The sequence below is a fragment of the Neoarius graeffei genome, chromosome 14 (assembly GCF_027579695.1).
Source record: "Neoarius graeffei isolate fNeoGra1 chromosome 14, fNeoGra1.pri, whole genome shotgun sequence".
Lineage (NCBI taxonomy): Eukaryota > Metazoa > Chordata > Actinopteri > Siluriformes > Ariidae > Neoarius > Neoarius graeffei.
The window spans coordinates 57,414,237-57,439,952 of NC_083582.1; the positions used below are offsets into that span (position 1 = coordinate 57,414,237).

The 25,716-nt window shown below is 43.2% G+C and overlaps 1 protein-coding gene across 3 annotated transcripts in view; it reads left to right on the top strand.

Annotated features, from left to right (window-relative positions):
* zeb1b (zinc finger E-box binding homeobox 1b) overlaps positions 1–22,845 on the top strand; it is a 193,768-nt gene extending 170,923 nt beyond the window's left edge. For all 3 annotated transcript variants that reach the window (XM_060940118.1, XM_060940120.1, XM_060940119.1), the window contains 6 exons: positions 8,465–8,620; positions 10,283–10,485; positions 10,799–10,910; positions 11,333–13,032; positions 15,178–15,358; positions 20,195–22,845. In XM_060940118.1, coding sequence (XP_060796101.1) covers positions 8,465–8,620; positions 10,283–10,485; positions 10,799–10,910; positions 11,333–13,032; positions 15,178–15,358; positions 20,195–20,901 — 3,059 coding nt within the window. In that variant the 3' untranslated portion in view covers positions 20,902–22,845. The remainder of the gene's footprint in view (positions 1–8,464; positions 8,621–10,282; positions 10,486–10,798; positions 10,911–11,332; positions 13,033–15,177; positions 15,359–20,194) is intronic.
* The last annotated feature ends 2,871 nt before the right edge of the window (positions 22,846–25,716 follow it).

Genomic DNA, 25,716 nt, shown 5'->3' on the forward strand with positions numbered 1-25,716 from the left:
CACCGCTTTAAATTAAATAAATGAAAACCGCTTACCTGAATGAGGACAAGCCGGCCTCCAGCGGTGAGGACACCGCCCCGGAGGACTAATCAGCTAACTCCACCGAGCGAGAGCGCTCAGCTTAACGGAGTAACAAACAATACAACACAAGACCGCCGGCCTGTGAGCAGGCCGGAGACAAGGCTACACAAAATAAGGCGGTTAATAATATTAACAAAGATAGGCGCAGTGCGCCACAGAACTGATAAACAGCGGCGAGAAACACCGCTTTAAATTAAATGAATGAAAACCGCTTACCTGAATGAAGACAAGCCGGCCTCCAGCGGTGAGGACACCGCCCCGGAGGACTAATCAGCTAACTCCACCGAGCGAGAGCGCTCAGCTTAACGGAGTAATAAATCAATACGAATACAACACACAAGACAGCCGGCCTGTGAACAGGCCGGTGGCGAGGCTACACAAAACAAGGTGGTTAATAATATTAACAAGGGTAGGCGCCGAGCGCCGCAGAACTGATAAACAGCGGCGAGAGGAACGCCGCTTTAATTTAAATAATGAAACCCGCTTACCTGAAGCGAAAACAAGCCGGCCTCCAGCGGTGAGGACACCGCCCCGGAGGGCTAATCAGCTAACTCCACCGAGCGAGAGCGCTCAGCTTACGGAGTAATAAATCAATACGAATATAACGACAAGAGTTGGTGGACTTAGCGCAGTTTCTTGGAGGGTGCATAAGCACAGCCCCAACCCTACGGGTAACGAAACTACCTCAGCGCTTTGTCCAAATTTCAACCCAACTCGCAACCTGCAAACGCGAGAAGATGTAAGAGGTCACTTCCTGGGTTTACCGGTCTTTTATGCCGGGGTCACGGGGTGACGTCACCCAGGTCACACGTGACTTTGTTGTTACTATTACTCGACCTGCACGTTCGTGTGATGGATATCCATGTGCTGAAAGCACCGCCTCTGGCGGTCAGTAGAAACGAAATAGAACCGCATTTTTTTTTGCTGACTCACTCTTCTGGATCAAGATGAATCCCAACAAACGCCCCAAATTGAATGTGACAAAAACTGATTCGTTTTTCCACAAAAAGACAGAAAAGGTATGTGTGATACATTGATTAACAAGGGGGTTTCATTGGGGTATGGTAAAATAGAATACTGTTGGTTTTTTTTTTTTATTAAATACTGTAACTAGATCAAAAGATTATATACAATTCATTGTTGTTTATTTTCTTTTCACTTTTGTTACCAAATCAAACACCATACATACATCTGATACATTCAGGAGTGAAACTGAAAAAAATACAAAGTAAAAATATGCAATATTTCTGATCAAAAATTACACGCCATTTCACCCTGAAAATGTCCTAGAATGCAGGAAATGAAGTCTAAATTTCAAAAATTTTCTGGGGGGGCATGCCCCCAGACCCCCCTAGAGGGACTTCGCGCCTGCGGCGCTCGTCTTCGCACCTGCGGCGCTTATCAGGATTAGATAAAATATTATTTTTGACTGGTAAATTTCTTTTTCTGCCTAATACCCTAGATGAGACTATGTCTGGGTTTTGCATTAATGCACATTATACATCGTCCAGCACAAAACCCTGACTGATCTCAACCTGTCACTCGAGGACTACGGTGCTTGCTAAGAACAGTTTTTGTTTCGGAAAGAGAGCCAGTTGTGGATGATGATGTATAGTGTATACGCTGCCCTACAGATTTAGTCATATTGGCCCTTGCAGTTTGTGCATGACCTAGAAAACTAATCACGTGCTTTTGAGTTGGATGAGAAAATTTGTAATGACGTTTACTGGATTAGAGGAACTAAGTGAAAACCCAGCACAAGGATTAGTGTGTTTATAATTGGCAGCTAGATTACTTTTTTCCTTCAAAGGCAGATTAAAGCTGCAAATATACTTCAATTTCACTACACCTACATAACAAGCAGCATTGTTCACATAGCTGTCTGCATACCTTATGTGTCTCTCTCTCTCTCTCTCTCTCTCTGTTTGGCGTATCACTACAGTGACATGGCCGCTCTGACGGCTTTTCTTCCAGCCATCAAAGTTTCTAGGGAAGTGGTTTCTTCTTGAACCTTCTACTGGATTATTATACAGGTTTTCTCCTATCAGTCATTCACACACATTCACACCTACGGACAGTTTACAGGAGCCAGTTAAAGGGGAACTAATTTTTTATCATCAAAATTCTATTTTTTTATCTCATTTTATTAAATATAGGAATGCATTTTTGATCACTATTTTGTCACTGCTATAGCAAGTTATGAGTGTTTGAAATATGCAGTTGCGCTCATGAGTTTACATACCCTGGCAGAATCTATGATCCTTTGACCATTTTTCAGAGAATATCAATGATAACACAAAAACATCTTTTCCACTCATGCTTAGTGGTTGGGTGAAACCATTTATTGTCAAACGACTGTTTTCTCTTTTTAAAATTTGAATGACAGCAGAAACTACCCAAATGACCCTGATCAAAAGTTCACATACCCTGGTGATTTTGGCCTGATAACATGCACAGAAGTTGACACAAATGGGTTTGAATGGCTACTAAAGGTAACGTCCTCACCTGTGATCTGTTTGCTTGTAATCAGTGTGTGTGCATAAAAGCTGAGTGAGTTTCTGGGATCCAGACAGACTCTTGCATCTTTCATCCAGCCACTGACGTTTCTGGATTCTGAGTCATGGGGAAAGCAAAAGAATTGCCAACGGATCTACGGGAAAAGGTAGTTGAACTGTATAAAACAGGAAAGGGATACAAAAAGATATCCACGGAATTGATAATGCCAGTCAGCAGTGTTCAAACTGTGATTAACAAATGGAAAATCAGGGGCTCTGTTAAAACCAAACCACGGTCAGGTAGACCAACAAAAATTTATGCCAAACAGCACAGAGACAAGCGTCAAAACTTCTGGAACAAGATAATTTGGAGTGATGAGACCAAAATTGAACTTTTTGGCCACAACCATAAACGTTACATTTGGAGAGGTGCCAACAAGGCCTATGATGAAAGGAGCACCATTCCTACTGTAAAGCACGGAGGTGGATCGCTGATGTTTTGGGGATGTGTGAGCTACAAAGGCGCAGGAAACTTGGTCAAAGCTGAAGGAAAGATGAACGCAGCACGTTATCAGCAAATACTGCAGGCAAATTTGCACTCGTCAGCCCGGAAGCTGCGCATGGGACGTACTTGGACGTTCCAACATGACAACGATCCAAAACACAAGGCCAAGTCGACCTGTCATTGGCTACAGCAGAACAAAGTGAAGGTTCTGGAGCGGCCATCTCAGTCTCCTGACCTCAATATCATTGAGCCACTCTGGGGAGATCTCAAGCGCGCAGTTCATGCAAGACAGCCCAGGAATTTACAGGAACTGGAGGCTTTTTGCCAAGAAGAATGGGCAGCTTTACCATCTGAGAAAATAAAGAGCCTCATCCACAACTACCACAAAAGACTTCAGGCTGTCATTGATGTTAGAGGGGGCAATACACGGTATTAAGAACTGGGGTATGTAAACTTTTGATCAGGGTCATTTGGATGTTTTTTTTGTTGTCATTATGATTTAAAAATAGAAAACACAGTTGTTTATCAATAAATGGCTTCACCCAACCACTAACCGTGAGTGGGGAGAAAAGTTTTTGTGTTATCATTCATATTCTCTGAAAAAAGGCCAAGAAAGCAAAAATTCTGCCAGGGTATGTAAACTTATGAGCACAACTGTAATATATCAGTCCATATCTCAAAGCAACGGCCGTAAACGAGATTCGCTGAGACCTGTGCGAGACATCGTAGGACGGAAGTAAAACGTACAGCGGAAAATCAAAGTGACCGTCGTCTGCCAACGTTGTCAAAAGACGCGCGCCCTCTTTCAAATGCTGACGTAATCAAGCCGGAAGTTTTGTTTGTTTTGATAGCGATCAGGAAAGTTTGAAAAAAGTAGGCAGTATTAATCGTCATTTAAACTCGTTTTTGTGCAATATTTCGTTTGGAAAACAGTTTTCAAAATGGCGGCACTGACACCTGGCTGACACTTGACTTTTCGAAGTCTTGCACAAGTCTCGTGAAGATCGCGCGGATAAGCGACGCCTGCCGTCGACCAAACGAACTAAATTCAACATGGCTAAAAACCGAATAGGCCGATAAGTATAATATTTAATTGCAATTAGTTGCCAATACGAGTCACGATATAAGGTTACTAAAACCGAAAACGTAATTGAATAACACGTTAATTAAAAACTAAAGCAAGTTTAAAAATGACTTCAGTTCCCTTTTAACCTAACTGCATGTCTTTGAACTGTCGGGGAAACCAGAGCACTCAGAGGAAACCCACACAGACGCAGGAGAACATGCAAACTCCACACAGGAAGGTCCCTGTCAGCCATGAGATTTGAACCCAGAACCTTCTTGTCATGAGGCAACAGTGCTGACCATTGCACCACCGTGTCGCTCTCTTGTATGGAACGAGAGGATTAAAAAGTATATCCAATAGGGGGCACTGTAGGGCCAAAACATCCCTTCTTCCTTGACTACTCCTTCCGATGAGCATGGCGACAGTGGAGAAGACAGCGTTATCGTTTCTCTTGAACAGTGGCCGTGTCACCAATGTAGATGGCATGTTAAATGAAGGCCATTAAATGAAATCTCAGTTTGGTCTGGACCGGACCCGAGGTCACGTCATATTACAGTGCCCCCATTGTTCATGTAGTGGAATTGCACCATACATACATTTCTGAGCGACGACTGCAGGATTAATCATTAGTCATGTCACGTCACAAAGCTGGAAACCCAAACTGATGCTGCAGAGGCTGATGCACGAATCTGCTCCACCTTCTTTCTGTGGGTCAAAACGACAGCGTTCATGTCACTCTTGCTCTGTGAGACATAAAGAGCATCATGGAGAGCCATGTTTCTGCAAGTATTTTCCATCCCAGAGCAATGCTGCCTGACTTCACTAATGACATCTCCTCTCCAACAAGGAAGCAAAGCTAATTAGCATCGTCATGTGGGTCGGGGTGAGTGGTGGGGAGTCATGACCGATGCAGGCAGACCATGCATCCATCATCAGATTCAGCTGAGTACCCATTACATATTTATGGAGATGTAATGGTCATGCAGAGTTCAGTTTACATACTAATCGAACACACCTGGCTCTAATGCTCAGCCGCTCTATGAGACACTGATTAGCTGAATCAGGTGGGTTAGATTAGGACTGGAAATAAACCAAGTGTGTGAGATTTGGAATTATTACACTAAGATTTGCAGGTCTTGAGATGGTTCCAGAGGAGCTTTGTAGACCATCGATAGCATAACACCACCTTTTTTTTTTTTTTTTAAATAACATCCTCCAAAATCAAATTTTCAGGGTCAGTGAATTACTGAAAAGTCCTTTTTTTTCAAGGTCAAGGAGCAATTTGTGATTTAAGAGACCTCTGTGGCAAAAAGCAGTTTTAAGCAATATTACACGAGGGGGAGTGCTGTTGAACTGAACACCAGCGCAGCTGTGATTCGGTCGTAGGCACGAGGCTAATCACAGCAGCAACACCTCGAGTATGATATTGCTTTTATACAACGGTTCTATAAACAAGAAATGAACATCAAACAAGTGGCATTTTGTACACAATATGGCCCGATGTTGTGTTTATTTTTGCTCTGCGAGCGGACGTAGATCTCGAAGAAGCCACACTCACTTTACAGCCCATCAGCTAACTGGCTATCTCGTTGACATGGTCGTACTCGAGTCCAGGACTCGTGCCGTAATTTTAAGGACTCGTGACTCGACTTGGACTTGAACACTGATGACTCGGACTCGTACATTAACTGCATTAGGACTCGGAAAATGGAGACGAGGACTCGGATTTTTTCTTTATTTTTTTGTAACATGACAATAATTTGGAATAAGATATTTATATCTAGTGCTGTCGCCTCACAGCAAGAAGGTCCGGGTTCGAGCCCCGTGGCCGGCGAGGGCCTTTCTGTGTGGAGTTTGCATGTTCTCCCCATGTCCGCGTGGGTTTCCTCTGGGTGCTCCGGTTTCCCCCACAGTCCAAAGACATGCAGGTTAGGTTAACTGGTGACTCTAGTGCCGCTTTTCCACTACCATCGCGGCTGAGTCGGGCTGAGCCGTGCCGTGCTGAGTTGGGCTGAGTTGAGCTGAGTGGGGCTGTTGGAGTTGCATTTCGACTACAACCGCGCTGAACCGTGCTGGCTGGAAGTGGGTGGACACATTGGATGGAGTTAGCGAAAGTGGGTGGACGTCACGTGATGTCGTTAGGCGGCGCAAATAGTGACATCAGTGATCTTTTAAGTGGTAGTCTCACGACCCGGATAGTAAACAATAAACATGGAGGACATGGAGTCGTTAGTGTTGCTGGTCTTGGTGCTGTGGCTTGTTGTCACCGACAACGGCAACAGATACTGGCAAGAGCGTATAGATGAGGCGAGGCGCATAGGGCTTCATAATTCTCGTAATTCGTAATTCTTCTTCTTCCGGGTTTACAGTGTTTACAGATCCCAGCGTGCTCACGGGGCGTGTGTGGGCATGTGAGGACACTCCTCCTCACCAATCAGTGCACAGGGGAGTGTCTGCTCATGCCCCTAGCCCCACTCAGCTTGGTTTGGCTCGCTTCAGCCCCACTCCAAAACCGTGCGAGTTTTGGGTGCTGAGCAGGGCTGAAGCGAGCTGAGTCGCGCCGCTCTGAGGTAGTCGAAACGCGAGCCGTGTTGGGCTGAAGTGAGCTGAAAAAGGGTAGTGGAAAAGGGCCATAGATTGACCGTAGGTGTGAATGTGAGCGTGAATGGTTGTCTGTGTCTATGTGTCAGCCCTGTGATGACCTGGCGACTTGTCCAGGGTGTACCCCGCCTTTCGCCCGTAGTCAGCTGGGATAGGCTCCAGCTTGCTTGCGACCCTGTAGAACAGGATAAAGCGGCTAAAGATGATGGATGGATGGATGGATGGATATTTATATTTACGTTAATTTTGTACCAATTGTGTGTAACAGTGTCACACCTGCGTGCCTTGTCGCGTTTATCAGATAGATTCTCGGGTGTGCACCGGACAGCGCGTACCAAGCAGACTCTCGCGCGCACCGTAAACGACTCGCACCTGCACAGGATTAAAGCACAATCAGTGCACCTATATAAAAACTGTGAAAACACACTTACTTTGCAAAGTATTGAATTGCGTTGCTGACACATCACCGCACCTTATTTCCTTGTTTGGATTCCTGGTTTCCTGTTTCTTGTCTTTGATTCTGCCGAGTCTACGATGACCTGTTTGTGCCTCACTCGACCTCTTGCCTGTTTTACCGTTTTATGATTTTGCCTGCCGTTCTGGATTGTTTACCTGTCTTAACTTGTATTAATAAACACACCTTCTGCACTTACATCCGTCTCCCAACCATCTCTGACAGAATACTTCACACTCCCTGATAAACAGAATGCACATTCACCTGTTCATACGCCATGTTCAGGAACAAACTAATGTTCATGGCGCTAAAACAGCCACCGTCAAGTGGTGCAGTTGGAGTGTTGGACTCGACTCGAATTTTTTTTTAATGGCTTGGACTTGAACACCGGGGACTCGAGACTGGACTCGGACTCGAGGTTTAGTGACTCGACTACAACGCTGACATTGATTTGTACCGTACATTCCTGTTAAAGGTGATTCCGGGAAACTTGCCGTCCTTTCTTCCTGTTCATCTTTATATAACAAACTTTCATATTTTAAGTCAAAAATCCTGAAAAGTATCATTTGCCATGTTTGCTAATGATGTTGCTAACACTATCGTAGTAACCAGTTAGAAGTAGGAAGTGGAGTTTTACGTGACAAGCGGCGTGATAGACACAGTGAAAAGTCTCAGTGCTGTTATCGTAAAATGTCAGCACTCTTGGAACACTGCTGGACCAGTCAAATTAGTGGACAGGAACTAACTGCTGTACAAGTAATTGTTAATTAATGGTTGACAAGTCTTTACTACATATGACGAATTAAGCAAAAGGCATCTTAAGTAAACAAAGTTATTCGTAATGTCGTTAGAGTCACCAGAACAGCTGCCAAGAGCACTGCACAGATTATACACATCGCTGGATCTGTACTGGAGTCATGCACACCATTCTTCCAAAAAACATTCCTTCAGTTGGTGTTTTTAATGATGCTGGAGAGCGCTCTCCATCACATCAGTCCTACATTACCCGTATATGTCCAACTGGGATAAGAGCTGGGGGCGGAGCTAATTTCTGGGCCAGAAAATGTAAATAGGAAAATGAACTGATAGAAAATAAACAGAGCTACTTCACTGCAATGTAGCAAACTGTCTATAAACCTGTACGATGAGTATAGCTTAGTTATAGAAACCTGTCTAAACATTACAAACTGTACCTGTAATGGTCCACAATAAACAAGACTGGCTCATGGGCTTAGCAGTAATTGTGTGTGTATGTGTTGTAGTGAAAGAGGAGTGTGTGTCGGAGGAGGATGAGAGGAGTAGGGATGCGCTTGTTGAGGAAATGCTTCAGCAGGGAGACACAGCTATCATCTTCCCCGAGGCACCAGAAGACGAACCACGCCAGGGAACACCGGAGACCAGCGGCCATGATGAGAATGGTACACACGCCTTCTATTGACATAATCCATCCCATCCATCCATTATCTCTAGCCGCTTTATCCTGTTCTACAGGGTCGCAGGCAAGCTGGAGCCTATCCCAGCTGACTACGGGCGAGAGGCGGGGTACACCCTGGACAAGTCGCCAGGTCATCACAGGGCTGACACATAGACACAGACAACCATTCACACTCACATTCACACCTACGGTCAATTTAGAGTCACCAGTTAACCTAACCTGCATGTCTTTGGACTGTGGGGGAAACCGGAGCACCCGGAGGAAACCCACGCGGACACGGGGAGAACATGCAAACTCCCCACAGAAAGGCCCTCGCTGGCCACGGGGCTCGAACCCGGACCTTCTTGCTGTGAGGCGACAGCGCTAACCACTACACCACCGTGCCACCCGCACCAGGATATACTCTATGTATATGCCTGCACACCACACACACACAGTCTGTTTTAAATTCAGAGTTACAACGACGCACACATTTCACACCCAGGTGTGCGCGCGCACACCCCTCGAAACACACAGTTTGCCTTTGATGACGCTGAAATTTCCACCTCACCTGTTTGAACAGAAAGTGGGAAAATGCAGCACCTGAGCAAATCTTTCATACCTCAGAGAGTTTCTCATGTCTGTGTGTGGGAGCGATTCACCTGACGACAGGAGTTTAATACATTACCTGTTAACAGGTAATATGTTACCTGTGGGACGTTTAGATAGAGGTAGATAGAAATGGTTGCCAGGTGCACTTCAGTTCTTATTCACAGTTTGGTCGATGAATGAATTCAGAAGATTAACGCAGATTGATGTGATTAATAGGTAGTTCAGATATGTCCATTTACACTCTGATGAAGAATTATGGCAAAATGACAAATAGTTGGACAATTACAGTGTCCAGTTCGAGGCAGCCAGACATGATGAATATGAAGCCGAGTTAATATCTAACACCACCTATGTTAATTAACGTGCAACTTGCTCATGACCAGAACACTATTGAATTAATGAAATATTTCCGATTATTCGCGCCTAATTTATTAATCCCGTCTTCCTTCACTCACCCACTTTCAGAAGAGCGCTTTCGTACCCAGCTGATTGTCCGACAGTCGCTCACCTGCTTGTTTTGTCCGATTACCAAGCGAGCGTTCCTCTTTCTTTGTTTCTCCTCATTTCTCCACGGCTCATCTCTTTGTTTGCGCTGAAGATCTTGGGCGAGAGATCGAGAGAGACGTTGAATTGTGCCGAAGCCGTCACTCCGGTGCACATCAAAGGCGTCTCTCTATTACAGTGTGCGACTGAAGTTCACATATTGCTCTACTTCAGCTCACACTCTTCACACCCAACACAATAACCCACACGTGTAGTCTCGCACGTACTGTATGCACTCTCGCACCCTTTCATGGGCCAAGAAGATGATGCAGTTGTTCAGAGCCTCGTTTGTGTATTTATTCACGTTATACACATTTTATATACGACAGTAAATACCGTGTTGTGTATCAGTGACTTTCTGTAACCTCTCTCTCTCTCTAAAGCACAGCTCATTGACAGGTTGTGTGTTAGTCTGTGTGAGAGACTCAAACACACAGCATATGTCCTTGTACTCATATCATTGCACTTACCCCTCTTGCTGTACACCTCTCTCTCTCTCTCTCTCTCTCAGGCACACCAGACGCATTTTCTCAGCTCCTCACCTGTCCCTATTGCTCTCGAGGCTACAAGCGCTACACGTCTCTGAAGGAGCACATAAAGTATAGACACGAGAAGAGCGAAGACAACTTCAGCTGCTCACTTTGCAGCTACACTTTCTCCCACCGCACACAGCTCGACCGACACATGAGCGCGCACAAAGCAGGCAGAGACCAGGTACTGCGTTTAACCTTCAATCCTTCATTCATCATCCACAACACATATCATGCTTTTGGAACTGTGTAGCTTATTTGACAGCGTAGATTCTTTTCAAGATGTGAAACTAGCTCAGTACTGAGATATCCTAATTCCACTCTATGGGGGTTTCCTTAAATTTGTGTGGGTCGTGAAGCTGAATGTGTAAATGTTGAATAACTCATCATTCATTTCTCAAAGTACATAAATTAAAATACATTTGATATTTTATGAATAATCAAGTATACCTATGGAAGTACAGCGCTATAAAGCACCTTTTTATGTCACTTTTTAGCGGCATGTAACCCAAACAGGGGGTGGAGGAAACCGTAAGTTTAAGTGCACTGAATGTGGCAAAGCCTTCAAGTACAAACACCACCTGAAAGAACACCTGCGTATCCACAGTGGTGAGCACGCTAACGTTTTTTTTTTTTTTGAACAGCATGTCTGTCTGTGTATTTGTGTTGGTTAATAAGGAAATTCAACATTAGTGCGCACTGCCAAAGTCCTGCATATGTAGTTTCTGGCTGGTCCTCTGGAATAGGAAACATGCTTGTGTTTATACTGGCTCTTAATTGTGCAGTTAAAGGAAACTAATTGCTCAGAAATCGATTTCATCTGCGCTTTTTGTACTGTCTGCTTTATTTAATTTTATTTACAATTCAGTATTTATTATGAAGGTATTTTTCCAGACTTCGATTTAATTTCCCCAACGAAGGGGATATTTCTAGCTAAGTATAAAATGGAACCGTGCTAGCATAAATTCAAGTGTAAAGATGGGGAAAGATTTTTTGGAAATGAATAACATTTCTCCGTTTGTGTCATACAGGAGAGAAGCCATACGAATGCCCCAACTGTAAAAAGCGTTTCTCTCACTCCGGCTCCTACAGTTCCCATATCAGCAGCAAGAAATGCATCGGCCTCATTTCCGTCAACGGGCGACCGCGACCCTCGCCATCCACAGGAGGCACCAAAACCCCTCAGTGTCCTTCACCGTCCCTGCCCTCTTCCCCCGCTACTGCCCGGACTCAGAGCCGTGACAAACTGGACCATAGTAAACCCCTACAGGAGCAGCTCCCGATCACACAGATTAAGTCTGAGCCATTGGATTACGAGTACAAGCCTGTGGTAGTTGCCCCGGCTGCACCTGGAGGAGTAAACGGGGTTTTCCAAGGAGGGGCAGCAGCACCCCTACAGGGGGCAGTTCAGGCTGTCGTCCTCCCCACTGTAGGACTGGTCTCCCCAATCAGCATTAATCTAGGGGACTTGCAGAATATGCTAAAGGTGGCAGTGGATGGGAATGTGATCAGGCAGGTTTTGGAGAACGCCCAGACCAAAGGCCAGCCTGCAGGCACCGGCAGAGTGGCTATTGCACAGGCTCCTCAGCAAGTCATCCAAGCCATCAGTCTTCCCATTGTCGACCAGGACGGTACCACCAAGATCATAATCAACTACAGCCTTGACCCATCACAGGCTCAGGCAGCTCTGCAGAACTTGAAGAAAGAGCAGATCGGGCAGAATACAGACTCCTGCAAGGCTGAACGACTGCCTGAGGACCTGACGGTTAAAAGCAAGACAACCAGGGATGAAACCACCGTCACTGTGGATGAAGAGTGGCAACAGGAGAAGGGCAGACTCTACAATCACATGACAAACACACACTGTGGCAAAGAGGAACAGGAGGTTAATGGAACCCACTTGGAGGAGAAGTCTGAAGCAGATGTTGAACTGTATCCTGGGCAGCCCCCACTGAAGAACCTTATGTCCTTGCTTAAGGCTTACTTTGCCTTAAACGCAGAACCCTCCAAGGAGGAGCTGGCAAAGATTTCAGAGTCGGTCAATCTTCCGAATGATATAGTCAGGAAGTGGTTTGAGAAGATGCAGAATGGGCAGATTCCGATGGAGGTCTCTGCAGCCACACCCCAGAAAGAGCAGACTAACGGGATAGACATTAATGGCACTCTGGAGGAAACCCTCAAGTCGATGTCGGAGCAGGACAACAAAAGCAACCAAGAGGAGGAGGAGATGGAGCTTCGTAGCCCAACAGAGGGCACTACAGCTGGCATAAGTGGAACAGAAAATGGCCCCACATCCCCTTTACCACTAAATTTATCTGCAGATGGGCCTGTGCCAGCCCAGACTGCGGAGGAAGGAGAGGGACCTCTTGATTTGTCTCTCCCAAAATCTGTAGCGGCAGCAAATGCAACCAGCGCTCACTCTGTTTACTCAGCTCAGGACGAGCCTCTGAACTTGGTTTGCACAAAGAAGGACGTGCTCAGCAATGCAAGCACCAGCACTGCCATCTATGCCAGCCAAACAAGTGCCAATCCCCTGAACATTGTGACCACTCAACTGCCCACGCTGGTGGCTATTGCCAAGCAAGGACCCGGGCAGTGCCTGCGTACACTCACCACCACTAAACAGACCATCTTAATCCCACAGTTAGCCTACACCTACACCACTACAGCCTCCAGCCCAGCAGGGGGCGACACCCCACAGAAGGCCATACTGCAAGTCAACGGTGTCAAGGTGAGACCAAAAACCACTGAAAACAGGGAAGTGAAATACTGTGTCCTGAGTGAAAATAACAGAATTAAATGGATTGAGGGTTGATGAGGTTTCGATTGTCTGTACTAGTTGATGCAGTCTGACTGATCTCGAGCATTAGTTGTCCACATTTATGTTCTAGTGGAACCATTGTTTATTCCAACTTAAAAAGCCCTCATTTGTTTCAACTTTCATGACAAATTGTGTGGATTATTATTATTATTATTGGAAAATCTAAAATGTATTTTTTTCTTCTTCTACTTACCACAAAATGCAGAAGACATAAAATAAAGTTGAAGTAAAAAACAGAGGTATTACATTTTATTCTATCCACATTCACTGGATATGAGCAATCACATGCTCCGATTGGCTACTCTACTCCTAGGATATCAGTTCATATACTGTGAGTAGAGAAAAACAAAATGGCGGTGTGCATCAAGTCAGATACATCACTTTATCAAGTATTTAAAAGAAACAGAAATAGCTAAGGGCGGCACGGTGGTGTAGTGGTTAGCGCTGTCGCCTCACAGCAAGAAGGTCCTGGGTTCGAGCCCCGGGGCCGGCGAGGGCCTTTCTGTGTGGAGTTTGCATGTTCTCCCCGTGTCCGTGTGGGTTTCCTCCGGGTGCTCCGGTTTCCCCCACAGTCCCAGTGGGGGGTTAACTGGTGACTCTAAATTGACCGTAGGTGTGAATGTGAGTGTGAATGGTTGTCTGTGTCTATGTGTCAGCCCTGTGATGACCTGGCGACTTGTCCAGGGTGTACCCCGCCTTTCGCCCGTAGTCAGCTGGGATAGGCTCCAGCTTGCCTGCGACCCTGTAGAAGGATAAAGCGGCTACAGATGAGATGAGATGAGAAATAGCTAAAAGAATATAGTCCCCCCCAATATCTCCTGTTCCACACTCCAGCTCAGTTGAAGGCAGTAATGCACCTTTAAGTTGGTTTGCCAACCGCCAAAAAAACCCTAAAGAAGAAGAAGAAACTGGCAGAGCGTGTTACTGAGCCAAATAAAAACTCTACTCGAAGACAAAACCCCAAAAAACACACAAAAAAAAGCAGAAAAATATAGAATAAAAGTATTTGATGGTAAGAACGTATCTTTTTTTTCCCCAAGAATTATTATTATTAGCATTTTTCACAAATCGATACTGTCATTTTGCTGGTTTGTTTACGTTCTAAGCGGAAATTACTTTGTCGGACGTTTTGTATAAAATTTTTATTTAGCGAATTTGCAAAAAGTAAACATAAAAATGCTCCAGCGAAAATCCAGTGAATGTGGATAGAATTAAACATGATCACTACAATGACATAAAAAGTAGCGGTAAAACAATAATAATGATAAGTCAGATAATAATTAACAGTTATTCGACCAAATCTCATCGTACATGGCTTATAGCCAACTCGGTGCTACTGTACGCGCCTCGTCGGCTATCGGCTCATGTACGACTCAATTTCGTGGAATAACTGTTAATTATTATCTGACTTATAATTATTATTGTTTTACCACTACTTTTTGTGTCAGTGTAGTCATCATTGCTGGCCAGCTTGGTATCTTTACTTTGATTATATGTAAGTATATGAGTCCCACGTAGGCCCACATGTACACCCCTGTGGAGGTGTAGAGTCCGGCGTTATACCAAGATTTCACATTGGCAGTGATTTCTATACCATGTGATTTTAGAAAATACTTGTGGAGGTGGGGGTGGTGTAGTGGTTAGCGCTGTCGCCTCACAGCAAGAAGGTCCGGGCTCGAGCCCCGTGGCCGGCGAGGGCCTTTCTGTGCGGAGTTTGCATGTTCTCCCCATGTCCGCGTGGGTTTCCTCCGGGTGCTCCGGTTTCCCCCACAGTCCAAAGACATGCAGGTTAGGTTAACTGGTGACTCTAAATTGAGCGTAGGTGTGAATGTGAGTGTGAATGGTTGTCTGTGTCTATGTGTCAGCCCTGTGATGACCTGGCGACTTGTCCAGGGTGTACCCCGCCTTTCGCCTGTAGTCAGCTGGGATAGGCTCCAGCTTGCCTGCGACCCTGCACAGGATAAAGCGGTTACGGATAATGGATGTGGAGATGGAATAATAGAATATACACATTATATGAAACAAAGCAACACATGTTGGTGTGTGTGTGTGTAGGAGGAGAAGCTGGAGGCCAGTTCAGAGGTGGCTTCAGTGCTGGAGGAACAAACGGACTCAGACTCCGGCCTGGTGAGGAAGAAGATGAAGAAGACTGAAAATGGCTTGTATGCCTGTGACCTGTGTGACAAAATCTTCCAGAAGAGTAGCTCGCTGCTTCGGCATAAATATGAACACACAGGTACGTTTTTTTGTTTGTTTGTTTGTTTGTTTTTTTAAATACATGCATGCAAAGATCAACTTATTCCTCTGCTCCTCAAGACAAAGAATTGAACACAAAATGCATTCAAAAGTGAAAATCCGCCCAAAGAATTCCAGTTGCGACATGATGGTTACATATTACAAATATACTGTAATAGCAGGAGGGTGTGGTGAATTTTCCCCTTTTCACTTGGAACCCAGCGTGTTACATTACAGTCTGTTAGTAATTTTCTCTCTTTCTGGGAGCATAAGATTTCAGTTAAGTCGAGAGCTGCTCACATCGCCCTGTTCAGATACTGAGCCAAAAGCCAGCAGCCTACCTCCTAATGACATCACTGTGCATTTTCTTTCCTTCGCTCGAAAGCCACGGTTTATATAACCCTTACCTCCAGCCCATGGGCTGTCACACTCTGTTTTGATTCATTGTTTGGTTTCATTATCCATGGATACATAATGACATGTAGCGCTTAATCCTGTGTGAGCAGGTTGGGGAAAGGAGATTAATATAGAGGTATTTGTCACTAAGCAGCTTCAGAAGCCAGTCTGTGTACGGTACCTTTTAAAGGCCTTGTGGAACATACTCGCTTTCTCAGCTCCTGCGTATGATGGCATGTAACAGGACTAACAGTGATAATTACTCAGTACTTGAAGGGGAAAATAAACGTACTGGATTAGTGGCAGGGCTTGAAACGAACATCCACACACCCAAGCAGCGTGTGTAAAATATGGAACCAAGGAATAACACTTCATTTAGCAGCCACTTGATCAGGTGAACTTATAATCTATATTCTGTAGGATGTTTTCTTGGACGTGTACATTTTGTTCACTTACAGTAGACCCGGTCTGATAATGACACAACTGACCGCAGACAAGAATGGGGGTGGGGGAAAAAAAAAAAGGGTGCAAGAAAAGCAAAGATAAAACAGGTGGATTAGAGATTCAGAGATGTCCCAGGCAACAACTAATATTATTCCAGGACCGTTGTTGAGTAAGTGATGATTCATAGCACATCATTCGTGGTGACAGACTCTTGTCAGTTTTATGAATTTAACATGCTTGTCTTAACATCCAGTTTAGCATGATCGAGCCGCTCGTATTCACAGACAGCAGGAATAAATCGCGATAGGTCTGTTCCAGGAACACAATAAATCTATCATAATGTGATCGTTCACTCGGTACAGAATTGCAAGATGTACAGTTACATTTGGGGGTCATGATTTGACTGAAAATAACGAGAGCCTTGTTGAGTATGCACCGTTTCTTCAAAAAAATCCCTGAGAAATGTTTTTTTAAAAACATACAAGGCAAAATTATTGACACCCCGAAAAGCAATGTCAAATCATTTGCAGTTTAAACACACAGGTGTTTGTTGCTCTGAACAAGTCAGTTAATACATTAACAAAAAAAAAAAAAACCAAGCAGATAAAATTACAATCAATTCCAACAAGAAGACAGAGTCATCTATATCCCCCACCCTATATACCAAGTTTCAACATACTATTTGTCACATTTTTCAAGTTCTGCTGCAGGAAACCAACCCTACGTCTTTACACTGACCTCAGCAGTCCATGGCATAAACCCACCGGACCTTTGGTCCAGCTGAGCTAAAAATTAAAAAATGTCTCACATTTCTTAGTATCAAACGGCACATATACAGTGGGGCAAAAAAGTATTTAGTCAGCCACCAATTGTGCAAGTTCTCCCACTTAAAAAGATGAGAGAGGCCTGTAATTTTCATCATAGGTATACCTCAACTATGAGAGACAGAATGGGGGGAAAGAATCCAGGAAATCACATTGTAGGATTTTTAATGAATTAATTGGTAAATTCCTCGGTAAAATAAGTATTTGGTCACCTACAAACAAGCAAGATTTCTGGCTCTCACAGACCTGTAACTTCTTCTTTAAGAGGCTCCGCTGTCCTCCACTCGTTACCTGTATTAATGGCACCTGTTTGAACTCGTTATCAGTATAAAAGACACCTGTCCACAACCTCAAACAGTCACACTCCAAACTCCACTATGGCCAAGACCAAAGAGCTGTCAAAGGACACCAGAAACAAAATTGTAGACCTGCACCAGGCTGGGAAGACTGAATCTGCAATAGGTAAGCAGCTTGGTGTGAAGAAATCAACTGTGGGAGCAATTATTAGAAAACGGAAGACATACAAGACCACTGATAATCTCCCTCGATCTGGGGCTCCACACAAGATCTCACCCCGTGGGGTCAAAATGATCACAAGAACGGTGAGCAAAAATCCCAGAACCACACGGGGGGACCTAGTGAATGACCTGCAGAGAGCTGGGACCAAAGTAACAAAGGCTACCATCAGTAACACACTACGCCGCCAGGGACTCAAATCCTGCAGTGCCAGACGTGTCCCCCTGCTTAAGCCAGTACATGTCCAGGCCCGTCTGAAGTTTGCTAGAGAGCATTTGGATGATCCAGAAGAGGATTGGGAGAATGTCATATGGTCAGATGAAACCAAAATAGAACTTTTTGGTAAAAACTCAACTTGTCTTGTTTGGAGGAGAAAGAATGCTGAGTTGCATCCAAAGAACACCATACCTACTGTGAAGCATGGGGGTGGAAACATCATGCTTTGGGGCTGTTTTTCTGCAAAGGGACCAGGACGACTGATCCGTGTAAAGGAAAGAATGAATGGGGCCATGTATCGTGAGATTTTGAGTGAAAACCTCCTTCCATCAGCAAGGGCATTGAAGATGAAACGTGGCTGGGTCTTTCAGCATGACAATGATCCCAAACACACCGCCCAGGCAACGAAGGAGTGGCTTCGTAAGAAGCATTTCAAGGTCCTGGAGTGGCCTAGCCAGTCTCCAGATCTCAACCCCATAGAAAATCTTTGGAGGGAGTTGAAAGTCCGTGTTGCCCAGCGACAGCCCCAAAACATCACTGCTCTAGAGGAGATCTGCATGGAGGAATGGGCCAAAATACCAGCAACAGTGTGTGAAAACCTTGTGAAGACTTACAGAAAACGTTTGACCTCTGTCATTGCCAACAAAGGGTATATAACAAAGTATTGAGGTGAAGTTTTGTTATTGACCAAATACTTATTTTCCACCATAATTTGCAAATAAATTCTTTAAAAATCAGACAGACAATGTGATTTTCTGGATTTTTTTTTCTCATTTTGTCTCTCATAGTTGAAGTGTACCTATGATGAAAATTACAGGCCTCTCTCATCTTTTTAAGTGGGAGAACTTGCACAATTGGTGACTGACTAAATACTTTTTTGCCCCACTGTACATTACTTAATCAACACGTATACCAACTTTCAAGACCATACTACTCATAGTTTTCAAGTTCTGCTCCGGAAACAAAACCAACCCTCAAGACTAACCTGAGAGACTAGGTCTGAAATTGTTTCCATGGAAACATGAAAAATTAAAATTTCTTAGGATGAAAAGGCACATCTATATCACCTTGTTAACATGTATACCAAATTTCAAATCCCTATCATGAATAGTTTTGGATATATGCTCCAGAAATGAACATTGCTCTTAGAAACTAAATCAAAATCTATTTTAATGTAAATATTTGTAAAATACTTTTTTCAAAAATCCAAACTAGCAAAAGGCACCAGATCACATGTTGCTTGATATGTATACAAAGTTTCATGAAGCTACAGTGGTGCTTGAAAGTTTGTGAACCCTTTAAAATTTTCTATATTTCTGCATAAATATGACCTAAAACATCATCGGATTTTCACACAAGTCCTAAAAGTAGATAAAGAGAACCCAGTTAAACAAATGAGACAAAAATTTAATGTTTTGGAATGGCCAAGTCAAAGTCCTGACCTTCATCCAATCGAAATGTCGTGGAAGGACCTGAAGCGAGCAGTTCATGTGAGGAAACCCACCAACATCCCAGAGTTGAAGCTGTTCTGTATGGAGGAATGGGCTAAAATTCCTCTAAGGATTGATCAACAGTGACTGGAAATGTTTAGTTGCAGTTATTGCTGCACAAGGGGGTCACACCAGATACTGAAAGCAAAGGTTCACATACTTTTGCCACTCACAGATATGTAATATTGGATCATTTTCCTCAATAAATAAATGACCAAGTATAATATTTTTGTCTCATTTGTTTAACTGGGTTCTCTTTATCTACTTTTAGGACTTGTGTGGAAATCTGATGATGTTTTAGGTCATATTTATGCAGAAATATAGAAAATTCTAAAGGGTTCCTCAAACTTTCAAGCACCACTGTGTCTTCAATAGTTTTAAAGATATGGCCCGGAAATGAAAACGTGACCAGACGGACGCTGTTTCTGTATCCCCCACCAAACTTCATTTGGGCGGGGGATAATAAAAAGATTCAAACGTCTGGAACAGTTCAACATCTGTCAGGAACTGGCCCATGAGGATGTCGTGTCCATGCACAGCAAGGGAGAGACAGAAAGGGAAAAAATGCCAATGATAAAAGCTTCAGAATTGTACAATCGACTTGATTCTCGATTGTGTCACATTAAAACAAACTATTAGATTCCACCTCTGTAACAAACTGTTTGGAAAGGTTGCACAATCTGAATGAACTTCACCAAGCTTGACTGGAACTACAATTGCAGTCGTATGTTGTGGTGAGATGAAATGAGACAAAAATCTGACCTCACGTTTCCGGACACCATTAGCGTATTTAGCCAACAATCTGGGCTGCAAACAAAGTGTTTTGGTGAAAATATCAACCCTGGCATGTGTTAGCCATTTTGGCTCTTTTTCCTGCAGGCGCTAATAATTATGATGTCGATTGCATCTCCGTGAAATAAAGCACACATTTCTTTCCCCTCTATCCCGCAGGTAAACGTCCTCACGAATGCGGGATCTGCAGCAAAGCTTTCAAACACAAGCACCATCTGATCGAGCACCTGCGTCTGCACTCGGGAGAAAAGCCGTACCAGTGTGACAAGTGCGGCAAGCGCTTCTCTCACTCCGGCTCGTACTCGCAGCACATGAACCACCGCTACTCGTACTGTAAGAAGGAGGCACACAGCCAGAACCTGGCGCAGAGGGACGAAGAGGAGGAGAATCCTAATGAAGAGCAGCCCGGAGCAGTAAACGCTGCCACCTCGCCCCCGTCTCAGGTGGACTCGGATGAACGAGGGAGCAGCGCCAGGGAGGACGAGGAGAGCGAGGAAGACGACGAGATGGGCTCGGGGAGCATGGTGGACGAGGACGAGATTCAGGTGGTGAGGATCGGCGAGGAAGGAGGAGAGGATGAGGAAGACACCGGAGAGCAGGACAGGATGGAAGAGATGGACACATCTCACGGAGGACACGAGGAGGTTACAGTCGAAAGTCAAGAAGAGGGAGAGGAAGATGGAGAGATGGTGAAGGTCGTGGTGATGCAGGATGATGAGGAGGATGAAGAGCAGATGGAAAACACAGAAGCAATGGACATGCAGGAAAACATAGGAGAGGAAAAAGCTAAAGATGAAGGAGAAAATGTGAAGGAGGAGGGTGGAAATGAAGGAAACACAACCAGTGAAAACAGAGATGTGAAATGAAGAGAAACAACATCAGGGCTTTTCTCGCTCTTATTCTTTGCTACTTAGTTTTACAAAAACGTTACTAATTTGAACAAAGACTACAGATGTGGCTGCTTCCAGAGGATGGCAGGAAATGGTGAAGGAAGGAAGGAAGGAAGGAAGGAAGGAAGGAAGGAAGGAAGGAAGGACAGAAGGAAGGGAGCAAGAGCGCAGGAGCTCTGCTGTTGCATTTTATCCCACTACTGTGTATAAAACCCCTTGTGTGCCTGATGATTTAAAAAAACAACAACAAAAAAAAACCAACGTGTTTTTTTTTTCCACATAAGGACAATTTTCAGTGTTTATGGTTTGTATAAATACAAAGTTTAATGAAAAAAAAAGACATACAGACTGAAAGCTAGACACGTTTTAGCTAATAACGTTTTATTACTAAAACACCTTGGGTTTCTTTTTATCAGTGTTACTAATTTTTTGTCACTCTTGTTTAAACCTTAAAAAAAAAAAAGAAAGCTGTACAGTTGGGAGAGATTTCTATACATTTTTATTGCCAATGAACAAAACTCAGTATTTTATTGCATATGAAGGAAAAAAAAGAAAGATCCTGTGCACTACCATGCTCCCAGTTTACTGATGAACACCTCTGTGGGCCTTGTTTAATGTCTACCTTTCAGTATTAATACTCTCGATCTGACCCATACGTCACACACACACCTACACTAGCTCACAACCCGTCTGTGTGTTTTGTTTGGAAGTGGCCTGTGAGCCTTAAACGGAAGGGGAAATGGGGGTGAGAGACAAACCAAGATTTTTTTTTTAACAAAAAAAAAAAAAGACATCCAGATTTTACAGAAACGTCAGTATGGGTCTAATCCCGCCCCGCTTCCCCGACTCGCAGCCCCGACACCCTTCCTTATGCAAAAGCATGCATGTGTTAAGTGCCATTGCAAAGAGCTGGTGCACTTCTCTCACACTCTTCTCTTCTTTAACAGCATGTTCCCAGTGTGGTAGCAAACCTGTGACCCCCTGACCCTCAACCACTAGTCCGAACCCAAGGACTGTTCCTGTCTCTTTACGGAGCAAAATTAATTCTAACAAAAACAGTCAGGAATCAAAGAACAAAACATTTCCAGCTCTGAAGTGTTTCTGCTTCCCCTGTCTGATGCACTTCTTCATCTGATTAACTACGCATTCACTTTTACTTCAGGTATTAAATATGAACCCGCCATTACCTTTCACCTCGAGTTGTTTTTTTCTTTTTTCCCTACTTTCATAACAGTCAGTATTAATTTTTTTTTGTCTGTTTCTCAGTGAACGTTGTGTAATGTTTGTTTGCAGTCATGGCAGTATTATTTCCTCACCCTCTTCATCAGTATAAGTTTAGATTTAGAGACCTTTTATATTTATGTGTCTTATTTTTTTATATTTTTTTCCTTTATGGTTATTTATTACACAGTGTAGTGTACAATATTGTAGTTTGTATTAATACAATAATATATTTTAGTATGAAGAATAATTTCGAAGAATGAATGAATACAAAGCTAGAGACAGCTCTCTGGCATTTCAAAGTGTTTTAAAACAGAGAGTATTATTTTCACATTTTCAATTATTTGATTTCTTTTTTTTTAAACAGACACCCAGTATTTGAAAGATTAGAGATTTCTCTTCTCACGTTGCCCATCATTGTGTTTCTGTCTCTTTCCCCACTAGACTTAGAAGCTACTGAACATTTATAATTTAATTGTATGCTACATGTGCAGACGTCCTTAACCACGAAACTGTGCTACTCTTTTACAAAGCCAAAATGTTGTCAATGAGGAAGGTTTTTTTTTTTTTTTAAATGTTTTGTTTGTGCCAATGTCTTAATAGCATGGCCACAACTTGTTTTATATGTCCCTGTTTTAATCTGTGGTTATATATTTTTTATAGATAGGTTTTCCTTTTTGTTTTTGTTTTTTTTATGACTCCCCGTCTCACAATAAAATAAATCAAGAATTCACAGCTTCTCTGTAACGAGATCATTTTCACACAAACTTTAAATAGATTTTAAGATGTATTTAAAAAATAGTACCAATTTAAAAAAATAATAAATAAACCTTTGATTTGTTTCGGGATAGCCTTTTTATCCCCCTCTTTCGGAAACCTTCTTATAAGCCAGGAAAGATTCACAATGAAGGAAAATGGATATAAATCAGCACTGTTTGGTGGAGCAAATACAGCAAAAGCTATTTAATTGTATGCCTACTGGACGACTCAAAATACTGGAATATCATGAAAAAGTTTTTTTTTTTTTGCATGGTTTAATTCAAAAAGGTAAACTTTCATTTATTCTATATTCATGGCATGAAAAAAGTGAAATATTTCAAGGCTTTGTGTTTTGTTTTGATTTATAGCTCATGAAAATCAGAAATCCAGTATCTCAAATTATTAGAATATTTCACTTCCAGTTTGGGGGCGGCACGGTGGTGTAGTGGTTAGCGCTGTTGCCTCACAGCAAGAAGGTCCGGGTTCGAGCCCCGTGGCCGGCGAGGGCCTTTCTGTGCGGAGTTTGCATGTTCTCCCCGTGTCCGCGTGGGTTTCCTCCGGGTGCTCCGGTTTCCCCCACAGTCCAAAGACATGCAGGTTAGGTTAACTGGTGACTCTAAATTGACCGTAGGTGTGAATGTGAGTGTGAATGGTTGTCTGTGTCTATGTGTCAGCCCTGTGATGACCTGGCGACTTGTCCAGGGTGTACCCCGCCTTTCGCCCGTAGTCAGCTGGGATAGGCTCCAGCTTGCCTGCGACCCTGTAGAAGGATAAAGCGGCTACAGATAATGAGATGAGATGAGACTTCCAGTTTGAGTAAAACACTATAAATATAATGCATCTCTCGGTCTCGTTCAGTACACACAACCACAATCATGGGGAAGACTGCTGACTTGACAGTTGTCCAGATGATAATCAACAATGTCAAAAGTGTCTTACCTGGGCTAAGGAGAAGAAGAACTGCAGTAGGTTTCCCAAAAGCCTCTTAATGCTAAGAGTGTCTTAACTAGGGGAGAGAGTGTTCATTGTGCCGCTCACGCTACCATTTAACAATGATCTTTGTGCTGTGATGCTTTTGGAAACCCACCCCTGGACTGTTGCTCAGTGGTGCAAAGTCCTCTTTTCAGATGAAAGTAAATTTTGCATTTCATTTGGAAATCAAGGTCCTCGAGTCTGGAGGAAGAGTGGAGAGGGACAGAATCTAAGGTGTTTGAAGTCCAGTGTGACGTTTCCATGGTCTGTGATGATTTGGGGTGCCATGTCATTGGCTGGTGTTGGTCCACTGTGTTTGATCAAGCCCACTGAGCAACAGTCCAGTTCTTTCTCTCCTTAGCCCAGGTAAGACACTTCTGACGTTGTCGCCCCTTTCCTGAAGATGTATGTGTGTGGTGGCTCTTGAGGCACCGACACCAGCCTCAGTCCACTCCTTGTGAAGCTCTCCCAAGTTCTTGAATCAACTTTTCTTCATAATGCTCTCAAGGCTGCAGTCATCCCTGTTCCTTGTGCACCTTTTCCAGCCAGCCTTTTCAGCAATGACCTTCTGTGGCTTACCTTCCTTGTGTAGGGTGTCAATAATCACCTTGTGGATAACTGTCTCATCAACAGTCTTCGCCATGATTGTGATTGCGTGTACTGAACTAGACCAAGAGATACATTGTATTTATACTGTTTTAATTTACTCAAACTCGAAATGAAATATTCTAATATTTTGAGATCCTGGATTTCTAATTTTCATTAGCTATAAGCCATAATCATCAAAATTAAAACAAGAAAAGGCTTGAAATATTTCACTTTACATATAACGAATATAGAATATATGAAAATGTAACTTTTGGAATTAAATTATGAAAAAAATAACTTTTTTTTTTTACAATATTCCAATATTTTGAGATGCACTAGTATGTAATCAACCCAAGAGCAGTATAATAATAATAATAATAATAATAATAATAATAATAACCACCACAGTACAAAAGGTTTTACAAGAGGCCCTAAAAAAACACTTGACTGAATTTTGTACACGTGAGATGGAATACAGCGGCAACCAAACAATAGTATTCCCCATAAAAACCAGCTAACGCTACTGCTCTTCTATGGGGATTTTTGTTGTTGGGTTTTTTTTTTTTTTATAAAAGAGGCAGATCAGTTCTGGGAGAACAGAATAAACAAGGCTGCAAAAAGACACTGATTTATGGACATATTTAAAACCTTGAAATGATCTTTAAGTTTGGAGGGTCAAAATTATGCAACTTTCACATTTAACATTTACAACCACAATACGATACAGATTTGCTGGAATTATTCCCAAGAAACTTGAAATTAATTTTTTTAAAAATTAAAGAATACAGTTCACAGTTTTACACTGCACAAACTCTGTGTATGGACTCCTAAATCTGCAATTAATCTATTTCCTCCTCGAATCTCTTCCCATTTGACTTTTCTAATACTAAAGGTGATCGCCAGACCAAACACCTGTTTATTACAGGATAGAAACAAACAAATACAGACTAGAGAACAGAGAAGAGAACCTGCCTGAGAAGACAAGACAAAAGAAACAAAGATGTGAAAGACAATAAAAAGTCTCCTAACCTTGAGAACTCCCCCAAGGTTATTGTCATTGATCGGGGTTGGATTTCAGGGCGGCTTTTGGGCCAGAGAGCATGAATTAGTAATGCACAAATCTATAATCTGATGAAAAGTCTGAAAATGATGCCATGCCACACCAGCTTCTTCTTTCTGATACTTCATGGTTAAATGGCTACTCATGTCGAGTCCTCTGTATATTAGTGCATCTCAGACAATTAGAATATC